The 27920-nt window shown below is 46.9% G+C and overlaps 1 protein-coding gene across 2 annotated transcripts; it reads right to left on the reverse strand.

Annotated features, from left to right (window-relative positions):
* Positions 1 to 2120: 2120 nt before the first annotated feature.
* Positions 2121 to 27749, reverse strand: ccdc88b (coiled-coil and HOOK domain protein 88B). 2 transcript variants are annotated; one of them, XM_045717955.2, is made up of 28 exons: positions 27473 to 27749; positions 23927 to 24075; positions 23413 to 23521; positions 22628 to 22697; positions 22461 to 22519; positions 22258 to 22341; positions 21988 to 22128; positions 21585 to 21733; positions 21096 to 21177; positions 20838 to 20996; positions 16889 to 17035; positions 16582 to 16762; positions 15915 to 16045; positions 15632 to 15703; positions 12629 to 13381; positions 12195 to 12374; positions 11726 to 12066; positions 11386 to 11545; positions 10871 to 11206; positions 10383 to 10544; positions 9963 to 10240; positions 9089 to 9232; positions 6088 to 6274; positions 5683 to 5828; positions 4336 to 4440; positions 3756 to 3916; positions 3150 to 3464; positions 2121 to 2323 (listed from the first exon to the last, which is right to left on the reverse strand). In XM_045717955.2, exons 1-28 carry the CDS (start codon positions 27530 to 27532, stop codon positions 2244 to 2246), a joined length of 4941 nt encoding a protein of 1646 aa, XP_045573911.2. In that variant the 5' UTR covers positions 27533 to 27749; the 3' UTR covers positions 2121 to 2243. The 2 variants fall into 2 exon arrangements, with proteins under 2 accessions (XP_045573911.2, XP_014054410.3); XM_014198935.3 differs by having other exon boundaries at positions 3135 to 3464.
* Between the last annotated feature and the right edge of the window lie 171 nt (positions 27750 to 27920).

The following is a 27920-nucleotide window of genomic DNA, read 5'->3' on the forward strand; positions in this document are numbered from 1 at the left end:
TTTTTTAATCTTCAAGTTCTGTCAAGTTGGTTGTTGGTCATTGCTAGACAGACATTTTCAGGCCGATTTTAAGTCCAAACTGTAACTAGGCCACTCAGGAACATTCAGTGTTGTCTTGGTAAGCAAACTAGTGTCTATTTGGTTATTGTCCTGCTGAAAGGTGAATTTGTCTCCCAGTGTCTGTTGGAAACCAGACTGAACCAGATTGTCCTCTAGGATTTTGCCTGTGCTTAGCTCTATTCCATTTATTTTTATTCTGAAAAACTCCCTAGTCCTTGCCAATGACAAGCATACCCATAACATGATGCAGCCACCACCGTGCTTGACAATATGAAGAGTACTACTCAGTGATGTGTTGTGTTGGATTTGTCCCAAACATAACACTTTGTATTCAGGACTTAAAGTTAATATTTTAGCCAAACTTTTGGCAGTTTTACTTTAGTGCCTTATTGCAAACAGGATGCATGTTGAATAGTTTTATTCTGTACAGTCTTCCTTCTTTTCACTCTATCAATTAGGTTAGTATTGTGGAGTAACTAAAATGTTGTTGATCCATTCTCAGTTTTCTCCTATCACAGCCATTAAACTATGTAACTGTTTTAAAGTCACCATTGGCCTCATGGTGAAACCCCTGAGCGGTTTCCTTCCTCTACAGCAACTGAGTTAGGAAGGACGCCTGTGTCTTTGTAGTGACTGGGTGTATTGTTAAACCGTCCAAAGTGTAATGAATAACTTCACTATGCTCAAAGAGATATTCAATGTCAGATTTTTTATTTTTACCCATCTACCAATATGTGTCCTTCTTTGCGAGACATTGGAAAACCTCCCTGATCTTTGTGGTTGAATCTGTAATGAAATTCATTGCTCAACTGAGGGACCTTACAGATAATTGTGTGTCGTGTAGAGAAATTAAGTACTTAAAAAATCATGTTAAACACTATTATTGCACACAAAGGGAGTCAATGCAACTTATTATGTGACTTGTTAAGCATATGTTTACTCCTGAATTTATTTATGCTTGACTTAACAATGAGGTTGAATACTTATTGACTCAAGACATTTCAGCTTTTTATTTTAATTAATTTGATTAAAAAATGACAAACATATTTCCACTGACATTATGGGGTATTTTTTATAGGCCAGTGACACAAAATGTCTAATTCACGCTGTAGCACAACAAAATGTGGAAAAAGTCAAGGGGTGTGAATATTTTCTGAAGGCTCTGTGTTGAACCACCACTACAGAAACATACTGACACGTTAAGATGACCACTGGGCTGTGTACTGTATATGTCATTTATCTTTATTCTTGTCTATTGGCTGAAAGGAATCAGAAATGTTTATTTTTTACACCCCTACTCTTCAAACGTACATGTTAATGACAGCTGGCACAGATGTACAATGCATTTAGTTTTATTGAATGCAAGGAATGAGAAGGAGTTTCATTCTCTTTGTTCTGGGTTTTTGTGTCACTGCTTTTTTCACCTTGTGGTTGCTGTCTGTCTGCAGGTGTCAGAGGAAGACGTCTGACTGAGTGGCAGGCCCAATATCATCCTCCACACTCACATTCACTCACGCTGGAAGCATCTCAATTTCATAAACAAAATGTTCAGAGGCTGGGGCCTCATTTTGATTAATGTTGTCATGACAACTACATAATTCATGAATTGTATTAGCCTTCCATTTGTCTTTTTCTGAATCGTAATTCACCGGGGCTTCGGTGGAGAGCCTCTCTCTCTGCTTTTATCCTTTAGTGTCAGTCTTCTCTCCCCTTAATCCCTCCATCCCCCACCCTCCCCAGCTGAAATGCTGACGTGTTGCTCCCTTGGTGTGGGATGCAGGGAACCAGAGAGGCCCTACAGTCGTGATGAACCTACAGGCCATGTTTCTCATTTAAAAGATTCTCCCGCATCTGATCTGTATTGGTGTCTAACTAGCTCTACACTGACACCTATTGGCCACAGAGGAGAAACGGCTGCTTATCACCCCAGAAGAACAGCGACATCTATTCAATGATATATACAAATACAGTACTAGCTGGGAGAAAAACATTTCGTTTACAGTCTATGGAATCGGAAATACTGTATTTTCTGGCACCTTTTACAAAAATCAGACAACACATTTGAATTTGACACTTTTAATTTGAGTCCCTATCTGGATTTAGATCAGATCTGTATGCAGAGGTCGGATGTATGCAAAGGATCATGTTAATTCCAGTTGAAGCAGAAAGGCAGTACTTCTCTTTTAGTTTGCCGGTTTATCCTTACTGGACTGACAGCACGGGTCTGAGTTGAGATGTCCTTCAATGTTGTCCCCACTCACGGCTAAAACCAAACACACACAGAGGTCCTGTCAAAACCAGTCACTTCACTTCAATTTGTTAGGGTTGGTCAGGGACATCAGTTCCAGCTCATGTCTAACCCCTCCCTCTGTCCTCCTCCACCTCTCCATCCCACTTCCCCCACTCCTCCCTCTGTCCTCCTCCACCTCTCCATCCCACTTCCCCCACTCCTCCCTCTGTCCTCCTCCACCTCTCCCCTATAGTCCACACCTGCATCTTCACCTCTCCATCCCACTCCCCCCACTCCCTCCCTCCCTCTGTCCTCCTCCACCTCTCCCCTATAGTCCACACCTGCATCTTCATCTCTCCATCCCACTTCCCCCACTCCTCCCTCTGTCCTCCTCCACCTCTCCCCTATAGTCCACACCTGCATCTTCACCTCTCCATCCCACTCCCCCCACTCCCTCCCTCCCTCTGTCCTCCTCCACCTCTCCCCTATAGTCCACACCTGCATCTTCATCTCTCCATCCCACTTTCCCCACCCCTCCCTCTGTCCTCCTCCACCTCTCCCCTATAGTCCACACCTGCATCTTCACCTCTCCATCCCACTCCCCCCACTCCCTCCCTCCCTCTGTCCTCCTCCACCTCTCCCCTACAGTCCACACCTGCATCTTCACCTCTCCATCCCACTCCCCCCACTCCCTCCCTCCCTCTGTCCTCCTCCACCTCTCCCCTATAGTCCACACCTGCATCTTCACCTCTCCATCCCACTCCCCCCACTCCTTCCTCTGATCCCTCCTTACCTCTCTCCCTGTTTCCCCCCACTCCCTCCCTCCCTTGTCATCCCTTCTCACCTCTACCCTCCTCACCTCTTCCTCCCTCCTCCATCACATTCTCCTGGCTGTTGTTGGCTGAGGTCATGGGTGTGGTTTTGGGTGTGTCTGTAGGGCTGCTCTGCCCTTCCAAGATCACTCTGTCTGCAGATTGGAAACGCTGGAGGGGTGAAGTCTTCTGGTCTCCGGGACTGAAGGACTGGGAGCCCATCTTTCGATGGGAGCCCAGCTTTCGACGGGCCCCCAAACCTGAACGCAGCGGCAGCCCACACAGCCCTCCCGCCTGGTCAGAGTCACTCAGGGAGGGGGCATGTCGCAGGGGGGAGGGGGAGGCGGGGGCACTGCAGGGGTCTGGAGGAGAGAAGAAAGAGAACAGATGGGAAAGATGTAATGGAGATAGAACAGAGGGGACAGTGAGGGAGAGAGAGAGAGACGTATGAGTTGTAGTATCAGTACAAATGACTCATGTAGGGATTTGAATGGGATCTGTGTATAATAGTGTCTGTGGACTCTCACGAGTTGTCTGTCTGTCTGTCTGTCTGTCTGTCTGTCTGTCTGTCTGTCTGTCTGTCTGTCTGTCTGTCTGTCTGTCTGTCTGTCTGTCTGTCTGGTCTTGTCTTGTCTTGTCTTGTATAGTCTCACCAGAACCAGCAGCAGTCTGTGTGTCTGGTGGGTAGTCTGCACTGTCAGCCAGGTTCTCTATACTGCCAGCAGCGTAGAACAGAGCACGTCCCTCTCTCCCTCCTCCTCCTCCTTTAGGCTTAATCAGCTTCTTCATCCTGTCTGCTATCCAGTTGGACTTCCTACAGAGAGGGATGGAGGAGGAAGGGAGGAAAGGAAGGAGACAAAGTGAGGGAGATCAAGATCAATAAGAAGTGAGGGAGATGGAGAGAGTTGGTGGAGGTGGGACGACAAAAAGAGGGATTTGGCCTTGATCTGTGTCTGCATCCCAACGAATTGCAGGAGTCCAGAAGAAACGCTGGAACCTCTCTCGACAAGTCCACCTGTCCATGACAGCATCTTTACAGAGGTGCATCAGCCTCCACAGCCCCAATCTTAACGGCGCATCATTGACTTCAATGGACAACCTGTGTGTGTGTGTGTGTGTGTGTGTGTGTGTGTGTGTGTGTGTGTGTGTGTGTGTGTGTGTGTGTGTGTGTGCGTGCGTGCGTGCGTGCGTGCGTGCGTGCGTGCGTGCGTGCGTGCGTGTGTGTCTCTTTACTTGGCCTTGCTGGGTGTAGGCATGCTGGGGTCCAGGACTCTGTACTGATCCATGATCTTCTCCACCAGCTTCTGTTTCTCTCTACGCAGCTCACCCATCTTCTCCCTGGAGAGGGGGAGGAGAGGAGAAAGAAGAGAGTTGAAGAGAGATGAGAAGTTAGGTGAAAATAGAAGAATATTTACATTTGTGTGTGTGTGTGTGTACTGACTGGTACTCTCTCTGCTGTGTGTGTGTGTGTGTACTGACTGGTACTCTCTCTGCTGTGTGTGTGTGTGTGTGTGTGTGTGTACTGACTGGTACTCTCTCTGCTGTGTGTGTGTGTGTGTACTGACTGGTACTCTCTCTGCTGTGTGTGTGTGTGTGTGTGTGTGTGTGTGTGTGTGTGTGTGTGTGTGTGTGTGTGTGTGTACTGACTGGTACTCTCTCTGCTGTGTGTGTGTGTGTGTACTGACTGGTACTCTCTCTGCTGTGTGTGTGTGTGTGTGTGTGTGTGTGTACTGACTGGTACTCTCTCTGCTGTGTGTGTGTGTGTGTACTGACTGGTACTCTCTCTGCTGTGTGTGTGTGTGTGTGTGTGTGTGTGTGTGTGTGTGTGTGTGTGTGTGTGTGTGTGTGTGTGTGTGTGTGTGTGTGTGTGCTGACTGGTACTCTCTCTGCTGTGTGTGTGTGTGTGTGTGTGTGTGTGTGTGTGTGTGTGTGTGTGTGTGTGTGTGTGTGTGTGTGTGTGTGTGTGTGTGTACTGACTGGTACTCTCTCTGCTGTGTGTGTGTGTGTGTGTGTGTGTGTGTGTGTGTGTGTGTGTGTGTGTGTGTGTGTGTGTGTGTGTGTGTGTGTGTGTGTGTGTGTGTGTACTGACTGGTACTCTCTCTGCTGTGTGTGTGTGTGTGTGTGTGTGTGTGTGTGTGTGTGTGTGTGTGTGTGTGTGTGTGTGTGTGTGTGTGTGTGTGTGTGTGTACTGACTGGTACTCTCTCTGCTGTGTGTGTGTGTGTGTGTGTGTGTGTGTGTGTGTGTGTGTGTGTGTGTGTGTGTGGTGTGTGTGTGTGTGTGTGTGTGTGTGTGTATGTGTGTGTGTGTGTGTGTGTGTGTGTGTGTGTGTGTACTGACTGGTACTCTCTCTGCTGTGTGTGTGTGTGTGTGTGTGTGTGTGTGTGTGTGTGTGTGTGTGTGTGTGTGTGTGTGTGTGTGTGTGTGTGTGTGTGTGTGTGTGTGTGTGTGTGTGTACTGACTGGTACTCTCTCTGCTGTGTGTGTGTGTGTGTGTACTGACTAGTACTCTCTCTGCTGTGTGTGTGTGTGTGTGTGTGTGTGTGTGTGTGTGTGTGTGTGTGTGTGTGTGTGTGTACTGACTGGTACTCTCTCTGCTGTGAGTGGTGCTGGTCCTTGCGCTCCAGGCTCTGCTCCATCAGGTCTCTGTTGTGATTGGTCAGACTCTGGTTCTGCTCCAACAGGTGACGGTTTTCCTCCTCCATGTTCCCCTTCAGCTGGGTCAGCAGCTACATACACAGGTTTCAGAATGATTTATAGTAAACAAGGTCATGTGTGTGTGTGATCTAACTTAAATATACTTTTGTGTTCCAAAAGTCATCACAAGGATAGTAAAACAAGGACAATTTGACAAGTGTGGACATTTCGCCGGTCCCTAAAAGGAACAATGATATTTTGTGCTCAGGGTTTAGGGTACAATTAGGGTTTTTGGTCCCAACTTGGGATAGTAAAACCAACGTGTGTGTGAGACCCTCCCTTCCTCCTGACCTGGTACTGGTTGGTGAGGCGGTCGGTGCTGAGCTCCAGTCTCTGGTTGTTCTCCCTCAGAGAGCTGACCTCTCCCTCCAGCCTGGTCCTCTCCAGCTGGGCAGCACTCAGCTCACCCCGCAGCATCGAGCCCTGAGCCAGCAGCTCACTCTGTACCTGAGCTGACTCCCTCTGCACGCCCTGCAGCCTGGGAGAACAGAACAACATACATTACAACACAACCAGATAGGATCAGATCAGACCGACAGACAGAGACAGAAAACCAAGAAATTACTTGACAAAATAAGACAGTGAAGCAGCAACTCAGGCTATTTGTCAGTGAAACAACCAACTGCTTGGTATCAGACTGAAAAGATCAGGAATGAACTGAATAGATCAGGGATGAACTGAATGGATCAGGAATGAACTGAATAGATCAGGAATGAACTGAATAGAATAAGGACAAACTGAATAGATCAGGGATGAACTGAATAGATCAGGAATGAACTGAATAGATCAGGAATGAACTGAATAGAATAAGGACAAACTGAATAGATCAGGAATTAACTGAATAGATCAGGAATTAACTAAATAGAATAAGGACAAACTGAATAGATCAGGAATGAACTGAATAGATCAGGGACAAACTGAATAGATCAGGAATGAACTGAATAGATCAGGAATGAACTGAATAGATCAGGAATGAACTGAATAGATCAGGAATGAACTGAATAGATCAGGGATGAACTGAATAGACCAGGAATGAACTGAATAGATCAGGAATTAACTGAATAGAATAAGGACAAACTGAATAGATCAGGAATGAACTGAATGGATCAGGAATGAACTGAATAGATCAGGAATGAACTGAATAGATCAGGAATGAACTGAATAGAATAAGGACAAACTGAATAGATCAGGAATGAACTGAATGGATCAGGAATGAACTGAATAGATCAGGAATGAACTGAATAGATCAGGGATGAACTGAATAGATCAGGAATGAACTGAATAGATCAGGAATGAACTGAATAGAATAAGGACAAACTGAATAGATCAGGAATGAACTGAATAGATCACCAATGAACTAATAGAATAAGGACAAACTGAATAGATCAGGGATGAACTGAATAGATCAGGGACAAACTGAATAGATCAGGAATGAACTGAATAGATCAGGAATGAACTGAATAGATCAGGAATGAACTGAATAGATCAGGAATGAACTGAATAGATCAGGAATGAACTGAATAGATCAGGAATGAACTGAATAGATCAGGAATGAACTGAATAGAATAAGGACAAACTGAATAGATCAGGAATGAACTGAATAGATCAGGAATGAACTAAATAGAATAAGGACAAACTGAATAGATCAGGAATGAACTGAATAGATCACCAATGAACTAATAGAATAAGGACAAACTGAATAGATCAGGAATGAACTGAATAGATCAGGAATGAACTGAATAGAATAAGGACAAACTGAATAGATCAGGAATGAACTGAATAGATCAGGAATGAACTAAATAGAATAAGGACAAACTGAATAGATCAGGAATGAACTGAATAGATCACCAATGAACTAATAGAATAAGGACAAACTGAATAGATCAGGAATGAACTGAATAGATCAGGAATGAACTGAATAGATCAGGAATGAACTGAATAGATCATGAATGAACTGAATAGATCAGGAATGAACTGAATAGATCAGGAATGAACTGAATAGATCAGGAATGAACTGAATAGAATAAGGACAAACTGAATAGATCAGGAATGAACTGAATAGATCAGGAATGAACTAAATAGAATAAGGACAAACTGAATAGATCAGGAATGAACTGAATAGATCAGGGACAAACTGAATCAATCAGGAATGAACTGAATAGATCAGGAATGAACTGAATAGATCAAGAATTAACTGAATAGATCAGGAATTAACTGAATAGATCCGGAATTAACTGAATAGATCAGGAATTAACTGAATAGATCAGGAATGAACTGAATAGATCAGGAATTAACTGAATAGATCAGGAATTAACTGAATAGATCCGGAATGAACTGAATAGATCAGGAATGAACTGAATACATCAGGAATGAACTGAATAGATCAGGAATGAACTGAATAGATCAGGAATGAACTGAATAGATCAGGGATGAACTGAATAGATCAGGAACATAATGAATAGATCAGGAACATAATGAATAGATCAGGAACATAATGAATAGATCAGGAACATAATGAGTAGATCAGGAACATAATGAATAGATCAGGAACATAATGAATAGATCAGGAACATAATGAATAGATCAGGAACATAATGAATAGATCAGGAACATAATGAATAGATCAGGAACATAATGAGTAGATCAGGAACATAATGAATAGATCAGGAACATAATGAATAGATCAGGAACATAATGAATAGATCAGGAACATAATGAATAGATCAGGAACATAATGAATAGATCAGGAACATAATGAATAGATCAGGAACATAATGAATAGATCAGGAACATAATGAATAGATCAGGAACATAATGAATAGATCAGGAACATAATGAATAGATCAGGAACATAATGAATAGATCAGGAACATAATGAATAGATCAGGAACATAATGAATAGATCAGGAACATAATGAATAGATCAGGAACATAATGAATAGATCAGGAACATAATGAATAGATCAGGAACATAATGAATAGATCAGGAACATAATGAATAGATCAGGAACATAATGAATAGATCAGGAACATAATGAATAGATCAGGGATGAACTGAATAGAACAAGAACATAATGAAGAGATCAGGAACATAATGAATAGATCAAGAATGAACTGAATAGATCAGGAATGAACTGAAGAGATCAGGAATGAACTGAAGAGATCAGGAACATAATGAATAGATCAGGGATGAACTGAATAGATCAGGAAGTTATATTACATGAAATAAGTTGAAGAGAATAAGTGATGACGGAGCAGTTAGTTGTTTGACTGAGAGGGTGTTTTCTTTTACCTCTCATAATCCTCTTTCAGTCTCTCCAGTTCTCTTTCTCTCTCCGCTTTCTTCTGCACCTCTCCCTCCATCTTCTCTCTTTCCATCTTCATCTCTGTTTCTTTCTCCTCCAGATGGGATTTGAGGCCCAGGAGCTCCTGATACCTGGAGAACATGAAGGTGTTATGAACATTGCTATGAATTTTACTTAAACACTCATTAAGGTGTCATGACTAATTTCATAAACGTTATTTTATCAGGGTTTTTCTCACAAGTCAGTTTACAGTGTATTCAATGGCATATGAAATTACAATCAGACTGGTTTCATAAAGTTAAGAATGCCTTATGTATACTTCTTTAAATAAAGTGTTACTTGGTGTTCACTACCTTCCTTCTAGCTCCCTGTGCTCCCTACCTTCCCTCCGGCTCCCTACCTTTCCTCCGGCTCCCTACCTTCCCTCCGGCTCCCTACCTTCCCTCCGGCTCCCTACCTTCCCTCCGGCTCCCTACCTCCCCTCCAGCTTCCTCCCTACCTTCCCTCCAGCTCCCTACCTTCCCTCCGGCTCCCTACCTTCCCTCCAGCTCCCTACCTTCCCTCCAGCTCCCTCCCTACCTTCCCTCCGGCTCCCTACCTTCCCTCCAGCTCCCTCCCTACCTTCCCTCCGGCTCCCTACCTTCCCCCCAGCTCCCTACCTTCCCTCCGGCTCCCTACCTTCCCTCCAGCTCCCTCCCTACCTTCCCTCCGGCTCCCTACCTTCCCTCCGGCTCCCTACCTTCCCTCCAGCTCCCTCCCTACCTTCCCTCCGGCTCCCTACCTTCCCTCCGGCTCCCTACCTTCCCTCCAGCTCCCTCCCTACCTTCCCTCCGGCTCCCTACCTTCCCTCCGGCTCCCTACCTTCCCTCCAGCTCCCTGTACTGTGCCTCCAGGTTACGGTTGTTGCTCCTCAGGTCAGAGTGTCTATCCAGCAGCTCCTCTAGCTCCGCCTCCTGCCTCTGCTGCAGCGCTGTCATTCGCTCCTGGTCCCTCCTCAGCCCCTCCGTCCTGGCCAATGACTCCTCATGCTCCCTGGCCCACACCTTAGACTCCGCCTCCAGAGCAGCACACCTGGCCTCGCTCTCGCTGCACCTCGCTAACACTGCTGCATGCTGGAAGCTCAGGGCCGCCTGGTCCACCTGGGAGAGGGGAAGGGGGGGGGGGGGGGGTGGAAACCAAACTGTGACTCTGACACAGGTGACAGTACTACAGTCTCTGAAGTGGCGAGAGGTAACAGTTTCAGTATAATAACTATATAAAACAATAGTAGCTGTATGATACCTGTAGCTGAGTGTTGAGGGCCTGCAGCTTGGTGCAGGTCTCCTGTAGGCTGATAGAGTGATGTTGCAGGGTGTCTATCTGCTCCCTCAGGTGGCTGCAGGCTGACTGGGACTGAGACAGCTGGGATAGCAACACCTCCCGCTCCGCACCCACCGCTGCATTCTGAGGGGGAGGTGAGAAAGAGATGATTTGACTAGAGAAAGTTGACAATCACATGACTAGTTGTCACAGCATATATCAGCAGATTAGAATCTGAGAGGTGAACACACACAGACACACATCTCCCGCTCCGCGCCCACCGCTGCATTCTGAGAGGGAGGGGAGTTGAGTACAAATATGTGATTAGGGTATAAGCAGAATGTTCTTCCTAGAGAGGTACACTGGGGGACAGGGTATGGTCCTCTGTAACTAGCTTCTGTTATCTAGGACATATGATATGGCACAGCAAATATCAACAAATCAAACAATAACGACAGGTGAACACACACCTCTCTCTCCAGGTCTATCAGTCGTTCACTCAGAGACCAGTCCATCTTCTCTACTCCAGCTTTTGGGGTCGTAGGGAGGTCATGGGCCTCGTTTGGTTGGGCATCTTTAGCCTCTGGGTGCTCTAATGTGAGTGTGTCTGAGGATGTAGCCTGCTGTGTGTTAGCAGGGCTTTCTGGTGGGAAATTAGCAGGGACGGCATCTCTCTCCCGCTTCTCTGAAAGAAGAAGGTCAGCGGTAACTGTCTTCAGTTCAGCCTCTGCCCTCTCCAACTCCTGCTTCAGCCGTGCAGCCTCATTGGACAGTTTTTGAGCCTGCACCTTCTCATTGGCTAGCTCCTGTGGGAAAAGGAGAGGATGAAAACGTATTTCTAGGCTCAAGGCACACACACCCACACACACACACACACACACACACACACACACACACACACACACACACACACACACACACACACACACACACACACACACACACACACACACACACACACACACACACACACACACACACACACCTGAGTCAGAGATCTGATTTTATCCTGGGCTTCTGTGTTCAGCTCTTTAAGCTCCTGGCTCTCCTTCTCCAGACCCTGTAGCCGAGTACCGAGCTCCTGCTCCAGGTCCTGTAGTTGAGCACAGAGCTCCTTGGATTGAGACAGCTCCTGACACACATGCCTACAGAGACAGAGAGATCAACTAGGTCAGACCCATAATATGGTAATAGTACAGAAACACACTGTATGTACATGGAGGGGACTGTTCTGCTACCTCTATTTTAAATGAATTGTGTGTGTGTGTGTGTGTGTGTGTGTGTGTGTGTGTGTGTGTGTGTGTGTGTGTGTGTGTGTGTATCACCTGTGCTCTGTCTCCAGACTGCAGGCCTTCTGGTTGCTGTGTTCCAGGGCTGATGCTGTGCTCTGTAACTGCTGCCTCAGCCTGGCCGCCTCCCTCTCCCTCTGCCTCTGCTCCTTTCGTTGGCTGTCCAGCTCTCCCTGACACGACTCTTTCTCCTGCTCCAATCGCAAGGCCTCCAGCAGAGCCTGGTCCCGCCCCCGGGTCAGAGACTCCACCTCTAGTGCTACCTCGCGAAGCTCCGCCTCTAGCTCCTCCTCATTGCGCCGTGAGGATTCCAGACTCCTCCCCTGGCGCTCTAGCTCCGCCCTCAGGGCTTGGGTCGTCAGCTCCAATTGGTCACCCTGGCAAACAAGGTAGCGTTCAGGATCACAGTATTCAGTGACATTGTGTAATCTAGTCCTGATCTTTCTGTTGGTAGTAATGTGTGTGTGTTTTGCAGTGCATAGTGTGTGTATTGTAGCAGTGCCACCTTGCGTTGGGCAGTGCGTAGGGTGTCCACAGAGCTACGGAGGGTCTCTCTCTCTCTCTCCAGCATGGCTCGCTCCCCCTCCAGAGTAGCGATGACCGAGGCCTGCATCCGCTGCAGCTCAACCTGGCTCCGCAGACGACATAGCTCCTCCTCCATCTGCAGACGCTCCGCCTGCAGCACCTAACACACACCAGAGAGGAATGATGTGGAAGGGACAGAGGGACGGACCATCTGACAGACAGACTGCAGTAAGGAGGACGAGGAAGACTAAGAATTAAAAGACAGACGATGGTACTCTATGGAAGACTATGGATGGACGAACAGATGGACGGATGGACTACGACAGCTGCAATGTGAAGGAAGAAAGCCCTATGAGTCTGGCACATGAAACTACTGGCAGAGTAATGATTTTCGGATCGTGATTGGTTCCATACCTCTATCTGTCTCCTAGCCTCCGCCAGGCTCTCTGTAGCCTTCCTCAATCTCTGGCCCTCGGCCTCCAGTAGCACCAGCCTCTGCTCAGCCTCCCAGGCTTTCCTGCTCTGCTCCCCCAGCTTGGAGCGCAGGTCCTGGGCTACAGACACCTGCTTGTCAGCCTCCTCCAGGGCCTGCTGGAGCTCAGAGGCCAGGCGCTCCACGTCAGGCCCAGGGAACACACATACGTCTTTTTCACTGAGTTCCACTGACTTTTCTTTCTCTTCTCTCTCCTTTGTTTTTAGCAATTTCTCTTCTTCAGTGGCTGGGCTGGGGTCTTGTATCTCTTTCCGGTCAATATCTGCCTTCCCAAGATCCTCTTCCTTCTCATTTGTAAAATGTTTTATCTCTCTCTCTATCTTCTCACACTCTGCTTCTTCTTCTCTCTTTTTGGGTTTCAGCACCTGATCCTCTGCTTCCACCTCTCTCTCTTCAGGATGGAGCAGCTCTGCCCCAACTCCAGCTTCTCTTTGGGTTCTAATGATGTTGGCTCCCCTCTCACTGTCCAACCCTCTCCGGGCAGTACCCTCCCCTTCTCCTCTTGAGGACTCAGAACCTTGGACTCCCCTCTCTCCCCTCTCCTCCTTCTCTCCCCTCTCCTCCTTCTCTCCCCTCTCCTCCTTCTCTCCTTCTTCCTCAATACTTTGATGCTTTGTCAACAGCAGTTCCAGGCTCTTTTTCAAAGTGGCATTTTCATTCTTGACATTCTGAAACTGAGTGGAGAGGAGGGTAGACAATGACAAGAACAGTAAAAGTGTCAGACGACACAGTGAGGTCACATCTAGATACATGTCAGACGACACAGTGAGGTCACATCTAGATACATGTCAGACAACACAGTGAGGTCACATCTAGATACATGTCAGACGACACAGTGAGGTCACATCTAGATACATGTCAGACGACACAGTGAGGTCACATCTAGATACATGTCAGACGACACAGTGAGGTCACATCTAGATACAATGCCTTTAGAAAGTATTCAGACTCCTTGACTTTTTCCACATTTTGTGACGTTACAGCCTTATTCTAAAATTGATTAAATACTTTTTTTCCCTCATCAATCTACACACAATACCCCATAATGACAAAGCAAAAACAGGTGTTTTGATATTTTTGCAAATGTATTAAAAATAAAACACTGAAATACCACACTTATGTAAGTATAAATACCCTTTACTCAGTACTTTGTTGAAGCACCTTTGGTAGCGATTACAGCCTTGAGTCTTCTTGGGTATGACGCCAGAAATGTTCGAATGGGCTCAAGTCCAGGCTCTGACTGGGCCACTCAAGGACATTCAGAGACTTGTACCGAATCCACTCCTGCGTTGTCTTGGCTGTGGGCTTAGGGTCGTTGTCTTGTTGGAAGGTGAACCTTCGCCCCAGTCTGAGGTCCTGAGCGCTCTGGAGCAGGTTTTCATCAAGCATCTCTCTGTACTTTGCTCTGTTCATCTTTCCCTCGATCCTGACTAGTCTCCCAGTCCCTGCAAAACATCCCCACAGCATGATACTACCACCACCATGCTTCACCGTACAGATGGTGCCAGGTTTCCTCCAGACGTGACACTTGATTCTTGTTTCTCATGGTCTGACAGGCTGACTACACCGCTCGTGTCGCCTGCGCGAGTGTCGCAAAATACATTTTGAAATCTATGTTATTCAATTATTGCACCCACACTGCTCGCGTGCGCCAACGAGCGTCTGCGTTGCCAAGGGATAAAATAGAAGTCAGTTCTATTTGTGACGCAGATTGCGCTGCAAGTCCTATCTCTCCCATCTCCTCATTGGTTTATAGAATCAGGTACCCACGTGACGTCTCCTCATTGGTTATACCCACGTGGGTAACTGAAAGACGAATGAGGTCAGTGGCGGTAATGCACATAATTTATGAAAGTTGCCAATCGCATTATAAAGTCAAGAGAAGAAAAAGCCTGGAAGGAGGAGAGATGACTAGAAACGATTCGGTTGACCGTTTTATGTGTGGATTAATTGTCGGAGTAGAGGACCTTGTGCATTTCAGGTAAAATAACAACTCAATGTTTATATCCCAGGACAAATTAGCTAGCAACAGCAAGCTAGCTAAATAGGACAAATTAGCTAGCAAGTACAAGCTAGCTAGTTAAATTGCCATACATGTTTAATGCTTTTCGACCTGTCCCCAAATTAATATAATTGGTTCAGAGTTTGTTTGATATTTGAACCTGCATGTCGTGATCGCGTTTGGTGTGGGGGGACAAAATACATTAATGCACGATGGCGCACACGCGCAGCCGGTTTGGGTTCCGTGTGAGAGTCCTTTAGGTGCCTTTTGGCAAACTCCAAGCGGGCTGTCATGTCATGGTGGTTCCAAACTTCTTCCATTTAAGAATGATGGAGGCCACTGTGTTCTTGGGGACCTTCAATGCTGCAGAAATGTTTTGGTGCCCTTCCCCAGATCTGTGCCTCGACACAATCCTGTCTCAGAGATCTACGGACAATTCCTTCGAGCTCATGGCTTGGTTTTTGTTCTGACATGCACTGTCAACTGTGAGACCTTATATAGACAGGTGTGTGCCTTTCCAATTCATGTCCAATCAATTGAATTTACCACAGGTGGACTCCAATTTCGAGTCTCATAACGAAGGGTCTGAATACTTATGTAAATAACGTATTTCTGTTTTTAATACATTTGCAAACATTTCTAAAAACCTGTTTTCGCTTTGTCATTATGGGGCATTGTGTGTAGATTGATGAGGACATTTTTTTATTTAATCGATTTTAGAATAAGGCTGTAACGTAACAAAATGTGGAAAAAGGGAAGGGGTCTGAATACTTTCTGAATGCGCTGTACATGTCACTGTAACGGTTTAGTGAACCACACCCACATGATGAATAGCGTTCTCTTAGACCTAAAGACTTTTGTTAGCCTCCTAATGCCTAGGCTTTAGCTCAGAGGGTTAACACAGTCGGTCACATCAGCTCACCTCTCTTAGCATATTCTGATGTTCTGCCTCCAGACAGGCCAGCTCCTCCCTCACCTCCGGCAAATCAGCTTGCTGCAAAATATAGCAGACAGTTGGATCCTCCAATAGCAGTGCCCTTAGCCTGGACACTAACTTAAGTACTTGGCAAGCCACAAGGCTCCCTGTGTAGTCTCATTCTTCTTTACTGTTCCTTGGTACTGTTGCCTTTGCCTGCTCTCTGGAGGTTTAACCTAGACTCAATCCATTTTGATAGATTGACCCTCGTGACCCTCGTGACCCTTACCCTCTGACCCCTGAACTCCTGTTCGGACTGCAGGTCCTCCAGGCGTCTCCTCAGCTCAGCGTTCTCATTCTCAGCTCCCAGAAGCCTCAGTGACGATGCCTCGCCAACCTCCACACTCAGAGGCTTCAGATCTGAGAGAGAGAGAATGAGAAAGAGAGAGAATGAGAGAGAGAGAGAGAGAATGAGAGAGAGAGAGAATGAGAGAGGGAGAATGAGAGAGAGAATGAGAGAGAGAGAGAATGAGAGAGAATGAGAGAGAGAGAGAATGAGAGAGAGAGAATGAGAGAGAGAATGAGAGAGAGAGAGAGAGAATGAGAGAGAGAGAATGAGAGAGAGAGAGAGAGAGAGAGTGAGAGAGAGAATGAGAGAGAGAGAGAATGAGAGAGAATGAGAGCGAGAGAGAGAGAGAGAGAGAATGAGAGAGAGAGAGAGAGAGAGAGAGAGAGAGAGAGAGAGAGAGAGAGAGAGAGAGAGAGAGAGAGAGAGAGAATGAGAGAGAGAGAGAGAGAGAGAGAGAGAGAGGGATATATATTTCATTGCTTTGGCAGCAGTGGTACCATTCATGCCATTAAAGCTTATTTGAATTTGAATTAGAGAGGAGGGGTCGTTGACAATAATCAAATCATTTAACTGAAAAGACACACAACAGACAGGCAGACTGACTGACCAATCTCTTCTCTTAGCTCCACTCTTAGCCCAGCCTCCTCGTCAGACTCCACCTCCAATTGGTGGAAATGTGGAGCCGCTGTCATCGTGCCTGTATTGTTGTTGTTATGTCTAAGCTCCGCTTCCAGGCCCATATTCATCTCCAAGAGCTCATCGACCCTCTGCCTCTCAGTATCCCGCTCCTACAGACACACACACACACCAACAAATTAAGGAAAATGTCTACGTGAGCCTGGCCATTAGATACCAAATTCCTTACTTGTGATTCAGAAACACATTACCACACACACATTACCATCATTACCTACCCCCTCCAGGTCTATGAGTCTTCGTCGCAGGAGTAGATTGTCTCTCTCCAGCTCACGTAGGCTGGAGCAGCGTAGTCGTGTGTCCGCCAGCTGCTCCTCCAGCAGGACCCGGGTCTCCTGCAGCGCCACACACAGCTGCTGCTGCTCCTACAGGGGGTGCCACACAGAGACAGGGGACAGAGACGCAGAGAGAGACAGGGGACAGAGATGCAGAGAGAGACAGGGGACAGAGACGCAGAGAGAGACAGGGGACAGAGACGCAGAGAGAGACAGGGGACAGAGACGCAGAGAGAGACAGGGGACAGAGACGCAGAGAGAGACAGGGGACAGAGACGCAGAGAGAGACAGGGGACAGAGACGCAGAGAGAGACAGGGGACAGAGACGCAGAGAGAGACAGGGGACAGAGACAGGGACAGGGGACAGAGACGCAGAGAGAGACATGGGACAGAGACGCAGAGAGAGACAGGGGAAAGAGACGCAGAGAGAGACAGGGGACAGAGATGCAGAGAGAGACAGGGGACAGAGACGCAGAGAGAGACAGGGGAAAGAGACGCAGAGAGAGACAGGGGACAGAGACGCAGAGAGAGACAGGGGACAGAGACGCAGAGAGAGACAGGGGACAGAGACGCAGAGAGAGACAGGGGACAGAGACGCAGAGAGAGACAGGGGACAGAGACGCAGAGAGAGACAGGGGACAGAGACAGGGACAGGGGACAGAGACGCAGAGAGAGACATGGGACAGAGACGCAGAGAGAGACAGGGGAAAGAGACGCAGAGAGAGACAGGGGACAGAGACGCAGAGAGAGACAGGGGACAGAGACGCAGAGAGAGACAGGGGACAGAGACGCAGAGAGAGACAGGGGACAGAGACGCAGAGAGAGACAGGGGACAGAGACAGGGACAGGGGACAGAGACAGGGAGAGGGAATAGAAACAGGGAGAGAGAGAGAGACAGGGGATAGAGACACAGAGAGAGACCGGGGATAGAAACAGGGAGAGAGAAAGAAACAGAGACAGGGACAGGGGATAGAGACAGAGAGAAAAACAGGGGTTAGAGACAGAGACAGTGGATAGACACAGAGAGAGAGACAGAGGAGAGAGAAAGAGAAAGAGAGAGAGAGAGAGACAAGGACAGGGGATAGAGATAGAAAGACAGGGGTTAGAGACAGAGACAGTGGATAGACACAGAGAGAGAGACAGAGGAGAGAGAAAGAGAAAGAGAGAGAGAGAGAGACAAGGACAGGGGATAGAGATAGAAAGACAGGGGTTAGAGACAGAGATGGGATAAAAACAGAGAGAGAGAGACAGGGACAGGAGATATAGACAAAGAGAGAGAGACATAGACCGGATAGAGACAGAGAGAGAGAGACAGGGACAGGAGATATAGACAAAGAGAGAGAGACATAGACCGGATAGAGACAGAGAGACAGAGACAGGGGATAGAGACAGAGAGAGGGACAGAGACAGGGGACAGAGACAGACAGGGGATAGAGACAGAGACAGGAGATAGAGACAGGGGATAGAGACAGAGAGAGAGACAGAGACAGGGGATAGAGACAGAGACAGGGGATAGAGACAGAGAGACAGAGACAGGGGATAGAGACAGAGAGAGGGACAGAGACAGGGGATAGAGACAGAGAGAGGGACAGAGACAGGGGACAGAGACAGAGAGAGGGACAGAGACAGGGGATAGAGACAGAGACAGAGAGAGAGACAGGGGATAGAGACAGAGACAGGGGATAGAGACAGAGACAGGGGATAGAGACAGAGACAGGGGATAGAGACAGGGGATAGAGACAGAGACAGGGGACAGAGACAGGGGATAGAGACAGAGACAGGGGATAGAGACAGAGAGAGGGACAGAGACAGTGGATAGAGACAGAGAGAGGGACAGAGACAGGGGATAGAGACAGAGAGAGAGACAGAGACAGGGGATAGAGACAGAGAGAGGATAGACACAGAGAGAGAGACAGAGACAGGGGACAGAGACAGACAGGGGATAGAGACAGAGACAGGAGATAGAGACAGGGGATAGAGACAGAGAGAGAGACAGAGACAGGGGATAGAGACAGAGACAGGGGATAGAGACAGAGAGAGAGACAGAGACAGGGGATAGAGACAGAGAGAGGATAGAGACAGAGAGAGAGACAGAGACAGGGGACAGAGACAGACAGGGGATAGAGACAGAGACAGGAGATAGAGACAGGGGATAGAGACAGAGAGAGGGACAGAGACAGGGGATAGAGACAGAGAGAGAGACAGAGACAGGGGATAGAGACAGAGAGAGGGACAGAGACAGGGGACAGAGACAGAGACAGAGAGAGAGACAGAGAGAGGGACAGAGACAGGGGATAGAGACAGAGACAGGGGATAGAGACAGAGAGAGAGACAGAGACAGAGGATAGAGACAGAGAGAGAGACAGAGACAGGGGATAGAGACAGAGAGAGAGACAGAGACAGGGGATAGAGACAGAGACAGGGGATAGAGACAGAGAGAGGGACAGAGACAGGGGACAGAGACAGAGACAGGGAATAGAGACAGAGAGAGGGACAGAGACAGGGGATAGAGACAGAGAGAGAGACAGAGACAGGGGATAGAGACAGAGAGAGGGACAGAGACAGGGGACAGAGACAGAGACAGGGGATAGAGACAGAGAGAGGGACAGAGACAGGGGACAGAGACAGAGACAGGGGATAGAGACAGAGAGAGGGACAGAGACAGGGGATAGAGACAGAGACAGGGGATAGAGACAGAGACAGGGGATAGAGACAGAGAGAGAGACAGGGGATAGAGACAGAGAGAGAGACAGAGAGAGAGACAGGGGATAGAGACAGGAGAGAGAGACAGGGGATAGAGACAGAGAGAGAGACAGGGGATAGAGACAGAGAGAGAGACAGGGGATAGAGACAGAGACAGAGAGAGAGACAGGGGACAGAGACAGAGACAGGGGATAGAGACAGAGAGAGAGACAGAGACAGGAGATAGAGACAGGGGACAGAGACAGAGACAGGGGATAGAGACAGAGAGAGAGACAGAGACAGGAGATAGAGACAGAGAGAGAGACAGAGAGAGAGACAGAGACAGGGGATAGAGACAGAGACAGGGGATAGAGACAGAGACAGGAGATAGAGACAGAGAGAGAGACAGGGGATAGAGACAGAGAGAGAGACAGAGACAGGGGATAGAGACAGGGGATAGAGACAGAGACAGGGGATAGAGACAGAGACAGGAGATAGAGACAGAGAGAGGGACAGAGACAGGGGATAGAGACAGAGACAGGGGATAGAGACAGAGAGAGAGACAGAGAGAGGGACAGAGACAGGGGATAGAGACAGAGACAGGGGATAGAGACAGAGACAGGGGATAGAGACAGAGACAGGGGATAGAGACAGAGACAGGAGATAGAGACAGAGAGAGAGACAGGGGATAGAGACAGAGAGAGAGACAGAGACAGGGGATAGAGACAGGGGATAGAGACAGGAGATAGAGACAGGGGATAGAGACAGACACAGACACAGAGAGACAGAGAGAGAGACAGAGACAGGTAACAGCATTCAATGTCCCAGTAGAAAAACAAGGCATAGCACCTACAGTACCTAACACCAATACTACAGGTATGTACAGATCTGCAAAGTATTATCAGTATTGAGGGAGCTCACCTACTGTAAGCCCATCTGCAAACACAGAGGGAAGTAGCTAGGGGGAAGGGGCTGAGGGATGTTGTGGGAATGGGCCAACCATCAGCTGAGTGTGGCTACAGTTGGCGGTAGAGGTGGTGTGGTACCTTCAATTGTGCCTGTGTGTGGCAACAGTGTGTGGTGTATTGGTGGCGATACCTTCAGTAGAGTCTCTGTGTACTAAACAGTGTGTGTTGTATAGGTGGAGATACCATCAATAGTGTCTCTGTGTACTAAACAGTGTGTGGTGTATAGGTGGTGGAGGAGATACCTTCAGTTGTGTGCGAGTGACTTCCAGACTGCGTAGTCTATGAGTGCAGCTCTGTAGTTCTGTCTGCAGCTGCTCGGCTCTGCCTGCACGGTCACGAAGACAGTCCAGCTCGTCACGCAACGCTCGCATTCCCCGCACCTCACCCTGAAGACTGCGGTTCTGCCCAACACACACAAGATAGAGGTGAGGTTAGAGGAGGACAAAAGTAGCAGAAAGTTCCGTTCCAGTTACTGGTAGTGATACCAGAGAAAATCTTACCTCTTTCTGAAGTTTCTTCAGCTGCTCGTCCATAGTCTGAACTTCCTGCTTGTGATCCAATAGTTGATCCCCTTTGTCTTCCCTTTAGAAACAGACATCATTATTGCAATAGTATTGTACTACTAAACTACAGACACCTCTTACAGAATAGTCCTCTTCCAATTTAAAAACCTTAAACACACCCACACACACACACCCACACACCCACACACACTTGCCTTTGTCTTCCCTAGAAATGGACGACATACTGTAGTTCTAACAGTTACCAGATGTCTTTCAAAGAAAAGTCTTCCTCCAACTTAAAAACATTTTGATGCACACACTGACATGACTGTCTCACACACACAAGCATACACACACACACACACTCACACACACACACACACACACACACACACACACACACACACACACACACACACACACACACACACACACACACACACACACACACACACACACACACACTCACAAACACACATGTCTTACAGTTCTTGTTTGAGGCGTCGTAGTTTGGCCCTGCTGTCTGCAAGCTGGACAGCCAGACCCTGGGGCTGCTCGTCAACGTGACCACCTCGGGTTGCCATGACAGACTCAGCCTGCTGGACCTCACTCTTCCAACACAACTCTGCTATCCTCTGAGAGAGAGGGAGGAGGGAGAGACGGAGGGAAAAAGAGAGACGGAGAGAGATGACAGGAAGGTGATGAAATTAGCACCAGGTTCTGTGTGAATCTGTGAGAGGAAGAAACCCTTAGAGCTTTTTAAATCAGGTTTGACACAGTGATGCTTTCGTTGGGAAGACACTCTCCTATAGAGGCTGAAAGGCCTGGTTTCATCATTCAATTTTTCTTCTGTTGTTCTGGACCTATTTGTGAGTATTTGTCTGTGTACCTCCAGGTGTGTGTCTCTCTGTGCCAGCAGGCCTTGGATCTGTCTGGCCATGGAGCCAAACAGCACCTGTAGCTCCACCCCCTCCAGCCCTCCCAGCTCCTCCCACTGCAGCGGCAGCACCGCTCTGGGGTCCTGCGTCACCTGCAGCAACAACACTTTCTTACCTCTCTGTGGTAATAACAGTATGTGACTGAGCATTCCAGCACAAAATGCCTGACGTGGTGAACGTTAATGGTGGATATGGGTAGATGAGTAGGGAACTGAACTGACCTCCTGGATACAGTTGGCAATGGCAGTTTGAGTCTCGATGTCCAGCGACTGGATTTGCTGTATGAATGTTTCCTTCCTCTCACACTGTTGTTGATCAACAAAGAGTAGTCAGTAAGGTTGGCTCAGTTACAATTGCAGTGTGTGTGCGTGCGTAAATGTGTGTGTGTGTGTGTGTGTGTGTGTGTGGGAGAGAGAGACATCACCTGTACAGCACATCCCAGTAAAAGCAGTAGCAATCTCCTCAACTCCTCCACTGCTGCCTCTGAAAACACAGATACCACTCTTATGACTATCTTGTTCCCATCATACTCTCATAGACAACATAGGAGCCCAATCAGAGATTCTGTACTTTCAACTGGCTCTTTTTTACCTGTTAGGGGGTCTTGCCCCAAAATGGCAGTGTTCGGAAGAGGCATCAGAATCAGCTGCTGTAGGTCATCCTAAACACAGAATCACAGGGTTTGAGCAAAGGGAGAGCTTGAAGGGATTCAAATATGTATTTATTGTAATTTCCCTAACCACATTGCAGTTACTGTATTCAAATCAACATTGAAATGACAAAACCTTCCAGTTTAGTTCAGTTTAGAATACAAACACAGATGACATCAGAGGGGAAAGTAGGCCAATATTGTTCATGTATGTTTCTACATAGTACGATGACTATATTTGGTTCTCAGACACCAGCCCTGGTAGAGAGGAATTAGGCTGCAGAGTGACCACATGCTGCTGGTGGTTTAAGGTTTCACAGCCCTGCCAGTGTGCCCAGGAAACACAAAGTAAGAAGTGAAACCGCAATAACAAAATGACATCGTAGCAACACCAGACAAGACGGAATTGTTGTCATGACAAACAGTCCTGTCAATAAGGGATTTATTGACAGTCCTGTCAATAAATCCCAGAATATTATTTGAAACTTGCTGGTGTTCCTCCCATGATGCTCCACTGTTCAGAGGGTTTGAATGACTGATCAAAAGCAGGAACTCAAACAGTGAAGACTCATGTTTTTGTGTGTTTTGTACATTGTATCGGACTAAAGTTAATTTCTCACAGAGATTTGCCTGGATGTCTCCCTAGGCTCAAGTCTGGACCTTGTGCGGTAAATTACTCTGAGATGTGATTGTGTATCAAACAAAATCACGACACAAATACCAATACCTGGTAGAAGGCCCTGAGGTGTCGGTTGAGGATGGAGAAGTTCTGGACTCGGAGCATCTGGTCGTCTCTCCCACTGCGGTACAAATGCTCCAGCTTGGGGTTGGGGTCTCTGGGAATGACAGACAGACGGACAGGCGGACGGACGGACAGACGGACGGACAGACAGACAGGCGGACGGACGGACGGACAGACAGACGGACGGACAGACGGACCGGCGGGCGGACAGACAGACAGACGGACGGACAGACAGATGGACGGACGGACAGACAGACGGACGGAGGTGAAAGGCACAGCTTATTCAGTACAATAGCCAGAGTGGGGATTGAGCCAGTGTGCACGTCTACTTGTGCCATAATAGCTCTCACCTCTTGGCAGAGGTAACTATCCCAGCCCAGTATTTCACCAGCTATAATACCTTTGATCAGGTAAAGTAAAATAAATGTATTACATTGAATCCTTCAGTACACATTCCATGGCCACAAAATTTGAAGCCTGTGCAAAGGTGTGAACTTACATGACCCTCATGACCTCGTTGAGAAAGATCCCATTGGTCAGCCTCAGGTAGCGGTCATGGGAATTCTGGGACTTGGAGTTCACCTCCATGTACTGGTTGTAGAGCATGACATTCTCCTCCCTGTCCACTACACCATCAAAGAGCTGTACCTGAGGGAGGGGGGATCCTATTAGGGCCTTTAGCGCGATCAACAATTAATGTCTTGGAGACTGCATTCACAGTAAACGCTGTATTCACTATATATACAAAAGTATGTGGACACCCCTTCAACTTAGTGGATTTGGCTATTTTAGCCACACCCGTTGCTGACAGGTGTATAAAATTGAGCACACAGCCATGCACACAGCCATGCAAACATTGGCAGTAGAAGGGTCTTACTGAAGAGCTTAGTAACTTTTAACATGGCACCGTCATTGGATGCTACCTTTCCAAAAAGTCAGTTTGTCAAATTTCTGCCCTGCTAGAGCTGCCCCGGTCAACTATAAGTGCCGTTATTGTGAAGTGGAAACGCCTAGGCGCAACAACGGCTCAGCCGCAAAGTGGTAGACCACACAAGCTCACAGAATGGAACCACAGAGTGCTGATGCGTGTAGAAATGGTCTGTCCTCGGTTGCAACACTCACTGTCGAGTTCCAAACTGCTTTTGGAAGCAACGTCAGCACAGGAACTGTTCATCGGGAGCTTCATGAAATGGGTTTCCATGGCTGAGCAGCCGCACACAAGCCTAACATCACCATGCGCAATGCCAAGCCTCGGCTGGAGTGGTGTAAAGCTTGCCGACACTGGACTCTGGAGCAGTGGGAACACGTTCTCTGGAGTAATGAATCACGACTTCACCATCTGGCAGTCCAACGGAAGAATCTGGGTTTGTAGGATGCCAGGAAAACACTATGTGCCCCAATGCTGTAAAGTTTGGTGGAGGAGGAATAATGGCCTGGGGCTGTTTTTCATGGTTCGGTCTAGGCCCCTTAGTTCCAGTGAAGGGAAATCTTAATGTTACAGCAATACAATGACATTCTAGATGATTCTGTGCTTACAAATTTGTGGCAACAGTTTGTCGAGATCGGTGTGGACAAACTTGACTGGCCTGCACAGAGCCCTGACCTCAACCCCATCGAACACCTTGGGGATGAATTGGAACGCAGACTGCGAGCCAGGCCTAATCGCCCAACATTAGTGCCCGACCTCACAGCAATGTTCCAACATCTAGTGGAAAGCCTTCCCAGAAGAGTGGAGGCTGTTATAGCAGCAAAGGGGGGACCAACTCCATATTTATAAACATGATTTTGGAATGAGATGTTCGACGAGCATATTTTTGGTCATGTAGTGTATGTTGGCTCAATCAGAAATTACCTTTAAATGTGAACTGCGCCACAACGCAGATATTCTGCGCTACAGATTGAATCGAGTCCTAAATTCTATAGAAACACAATAAACAGTGCCTTCGGAAAATATTCAGACCCCTTCCCTTTTTCCACATTTTGTTACGTTACAGCCTTATTCTAAAATTGATTAAATAAATACAAATCCTCAGCAATCTACACACAATACCACATAATGACAAAGGAAAGCAGGTCTTTTGAAATGTTTACAAACATATTAAAAATGTAAAACAGAAATACCTTATTTAAATATGTATTCAGACCCTTTGCTTTGAGACTCGAAATTGAGCTCAGGTGTATCCTGTTTCCATTGATCGCCCTTGAGATGTTTATTCAATTTGATTGGAGTCCACCTGTGGTAAATTGAATTGATTGGACATGATTTGGAAAGGCACACACCTGTCTATATAAGGTCCCACAGTTGACAGTGCATGTCAGAGCAAAAACCAAGCCATGAGGGCAAAGGAATTGTCCATAGAGCTCAGAGACAGGATTGTGTCGAGGCACAGATCTGGGGAAGGGCACCAAAACATTTATGCAGCATTGAAGGTCCTCAAGAACACAGTGGCCTCCATCATTCTTAAATGGAAGATGTTTGGAACCACCAAGACTCTTCTTAGAGCTGGCTGCCTGGCCAAACTGAGCAATCGGGGGAGAAGGGCCTTGGTCAGGGAGGTGACCAAGAACCTAATGGTCACTCTGACAGAGCTCCAGAGTTCCTCTGTGGAGATGGGAGAACCTTCCAGAAGGACAACCATCTCTGCAGCACTCCACCAATCAGGCCTTTATGGTAGAGTGGCCAGATGGAAGCCACTGCTCAGTAAAAGGCACATGACAGCCTGCTTAGAGTTTGCCAAAAGGCACCTAAAGACTCTCAGACCATGAGAAACAAGATTTTCTGGTCTGATGAAACCAAGATTGAACTCTTTGGCCTGAATGCCAAGCGTCACGTCTGCAGGAAACCTGGCACCATCCCTACAGTGAAGCATGGTGGTGGCAGTATCATGCTGTGGGGATGTTTTTCAGTGGCAGGGACTGGGAGACTAGTCAGGATCGAGGCAAAGATGAACGGAGCAAAGTACAGAGAGATCCTTGATGAAAACCTACTCCAGAGCACTCAGGACCTCAGACTGGGGCAAAGGTTCACCTTCCAACAGGACAACGACCCTAAGCACACAGCCAAAACAACGCAGGAGTGGCTTCGGGACAAGTCTCTGAATGTCCTTGAGTGACCCAGCCAGAGCCCGGACTTGAACCCGATCGAACATCTCTGGAGAGGCCTAGAAATAGCTGTGCAGCAACGCTCCCCATCCAACCTGACAGAGCTTGAGAAGGTCTGCAGAGCAGAATGGGAGAAACTCCCCAAATACAGGTGTGCCAAGCTTGTCGCGTCATACCCAAGAAGACTAGATGCTGTAATCGCTGGGTCTGAATACTTATGTAAATGTGTTTTTGATTTTTAATAAATTAGCAAGAATTTCTAAAAACCTGTTTTTGCTTGGTCATTATGGGGTATTATGAGTAGATTGATGAGGGGGGAAACTATTTATTCCATTTTAGAATAAGTCTGTAACGTAACAAAATGCGGTAAAAGTCAAGGGGACTGAACACATTCCGAAGGCACTGTACAACCTAAACAATTTATATGGAGTCATTAAGAGGATCACTGCAAACAGAGAAAACTGCTATCTGGAATCTGTGGTGTAGATCAATGAAACTCGAGATGGTCATATTTTACTGAGAAATAAATAAGAAAGGGAATAGGAAGTCACAGATATAAGGTAAAACAACAAGATACATTCTATGAGCCATTGTAGAGAAAGCTGTGAAAAGGAGAAGTTTGAGAACTAAGTTTTTGCTGTTATGACAAAAGTTATGACAAGCATTTACATCTGATTCAAGTTCAACCCATTCATGTTGTTATAACTTTTGTAAATAAAGAGTTATACATTATTTATAAAATGCATAATCTCATATGTGTATTTTTTTTGTTAATTTAAACGTCGTTTATTTACAGGATTTGTATGTATTGATACTCCATAAAAGCAAACCAACAGCAATAGGGTATGTGTTTTTATGTTTTATAAACGACTATCATCATCACGTATATCTAGGCCTACTACTATAGCATCTGAAAGTGATTTAAATAAGCTTTGCCACATACCCAAGTCACCAACGCACTTTTCATGAATTCTTCTAGAATGTCCATTATGTTAGAGTCCATGGTGTCGCATAAATAATTTACAAACTTCTATAAAAAATATAAATAAAATATATTCTACATTATTAAAGCAATTTTACTAAATACTGAATCCATTCTGTGTTCGTCATTTCAGTTCCCCTCCCTATCGCTTCCTCTCTCACTTTTTCAGTTAGTGCTGGTGGTGAGCACATTGCAAAACCACAAGTGAATTTCTTAACGAACACATTTCATTAGTGCTTTAGGCCTACCCGGAACAATCACCACCTTTACCAGTGTTTGTTTCCAGAAAACAAAGTCGCTCAATGACAAATGAGTAGGTGGCTTGAGATGGATGGAAAATATTAGACTACTTTGTGCGCACTGTGGTTCCTTGCCTAGACGTTTGTAACAATGTTTATATTACAATTCA

This window comes from Salmo salar, chromosome 05 (assembly GCF_965601325.2).
Source record: "Salmo salar chromosome 05, fSalSal1, whole genome shotgun sequence".
NCBI classification, from domain to species: domain Eukaryota; kingdom Metazoa; phylum Chordata; class Actinopteri; order Salmoniformes; family Salmonidae; genus Salmo; species Salmo salar.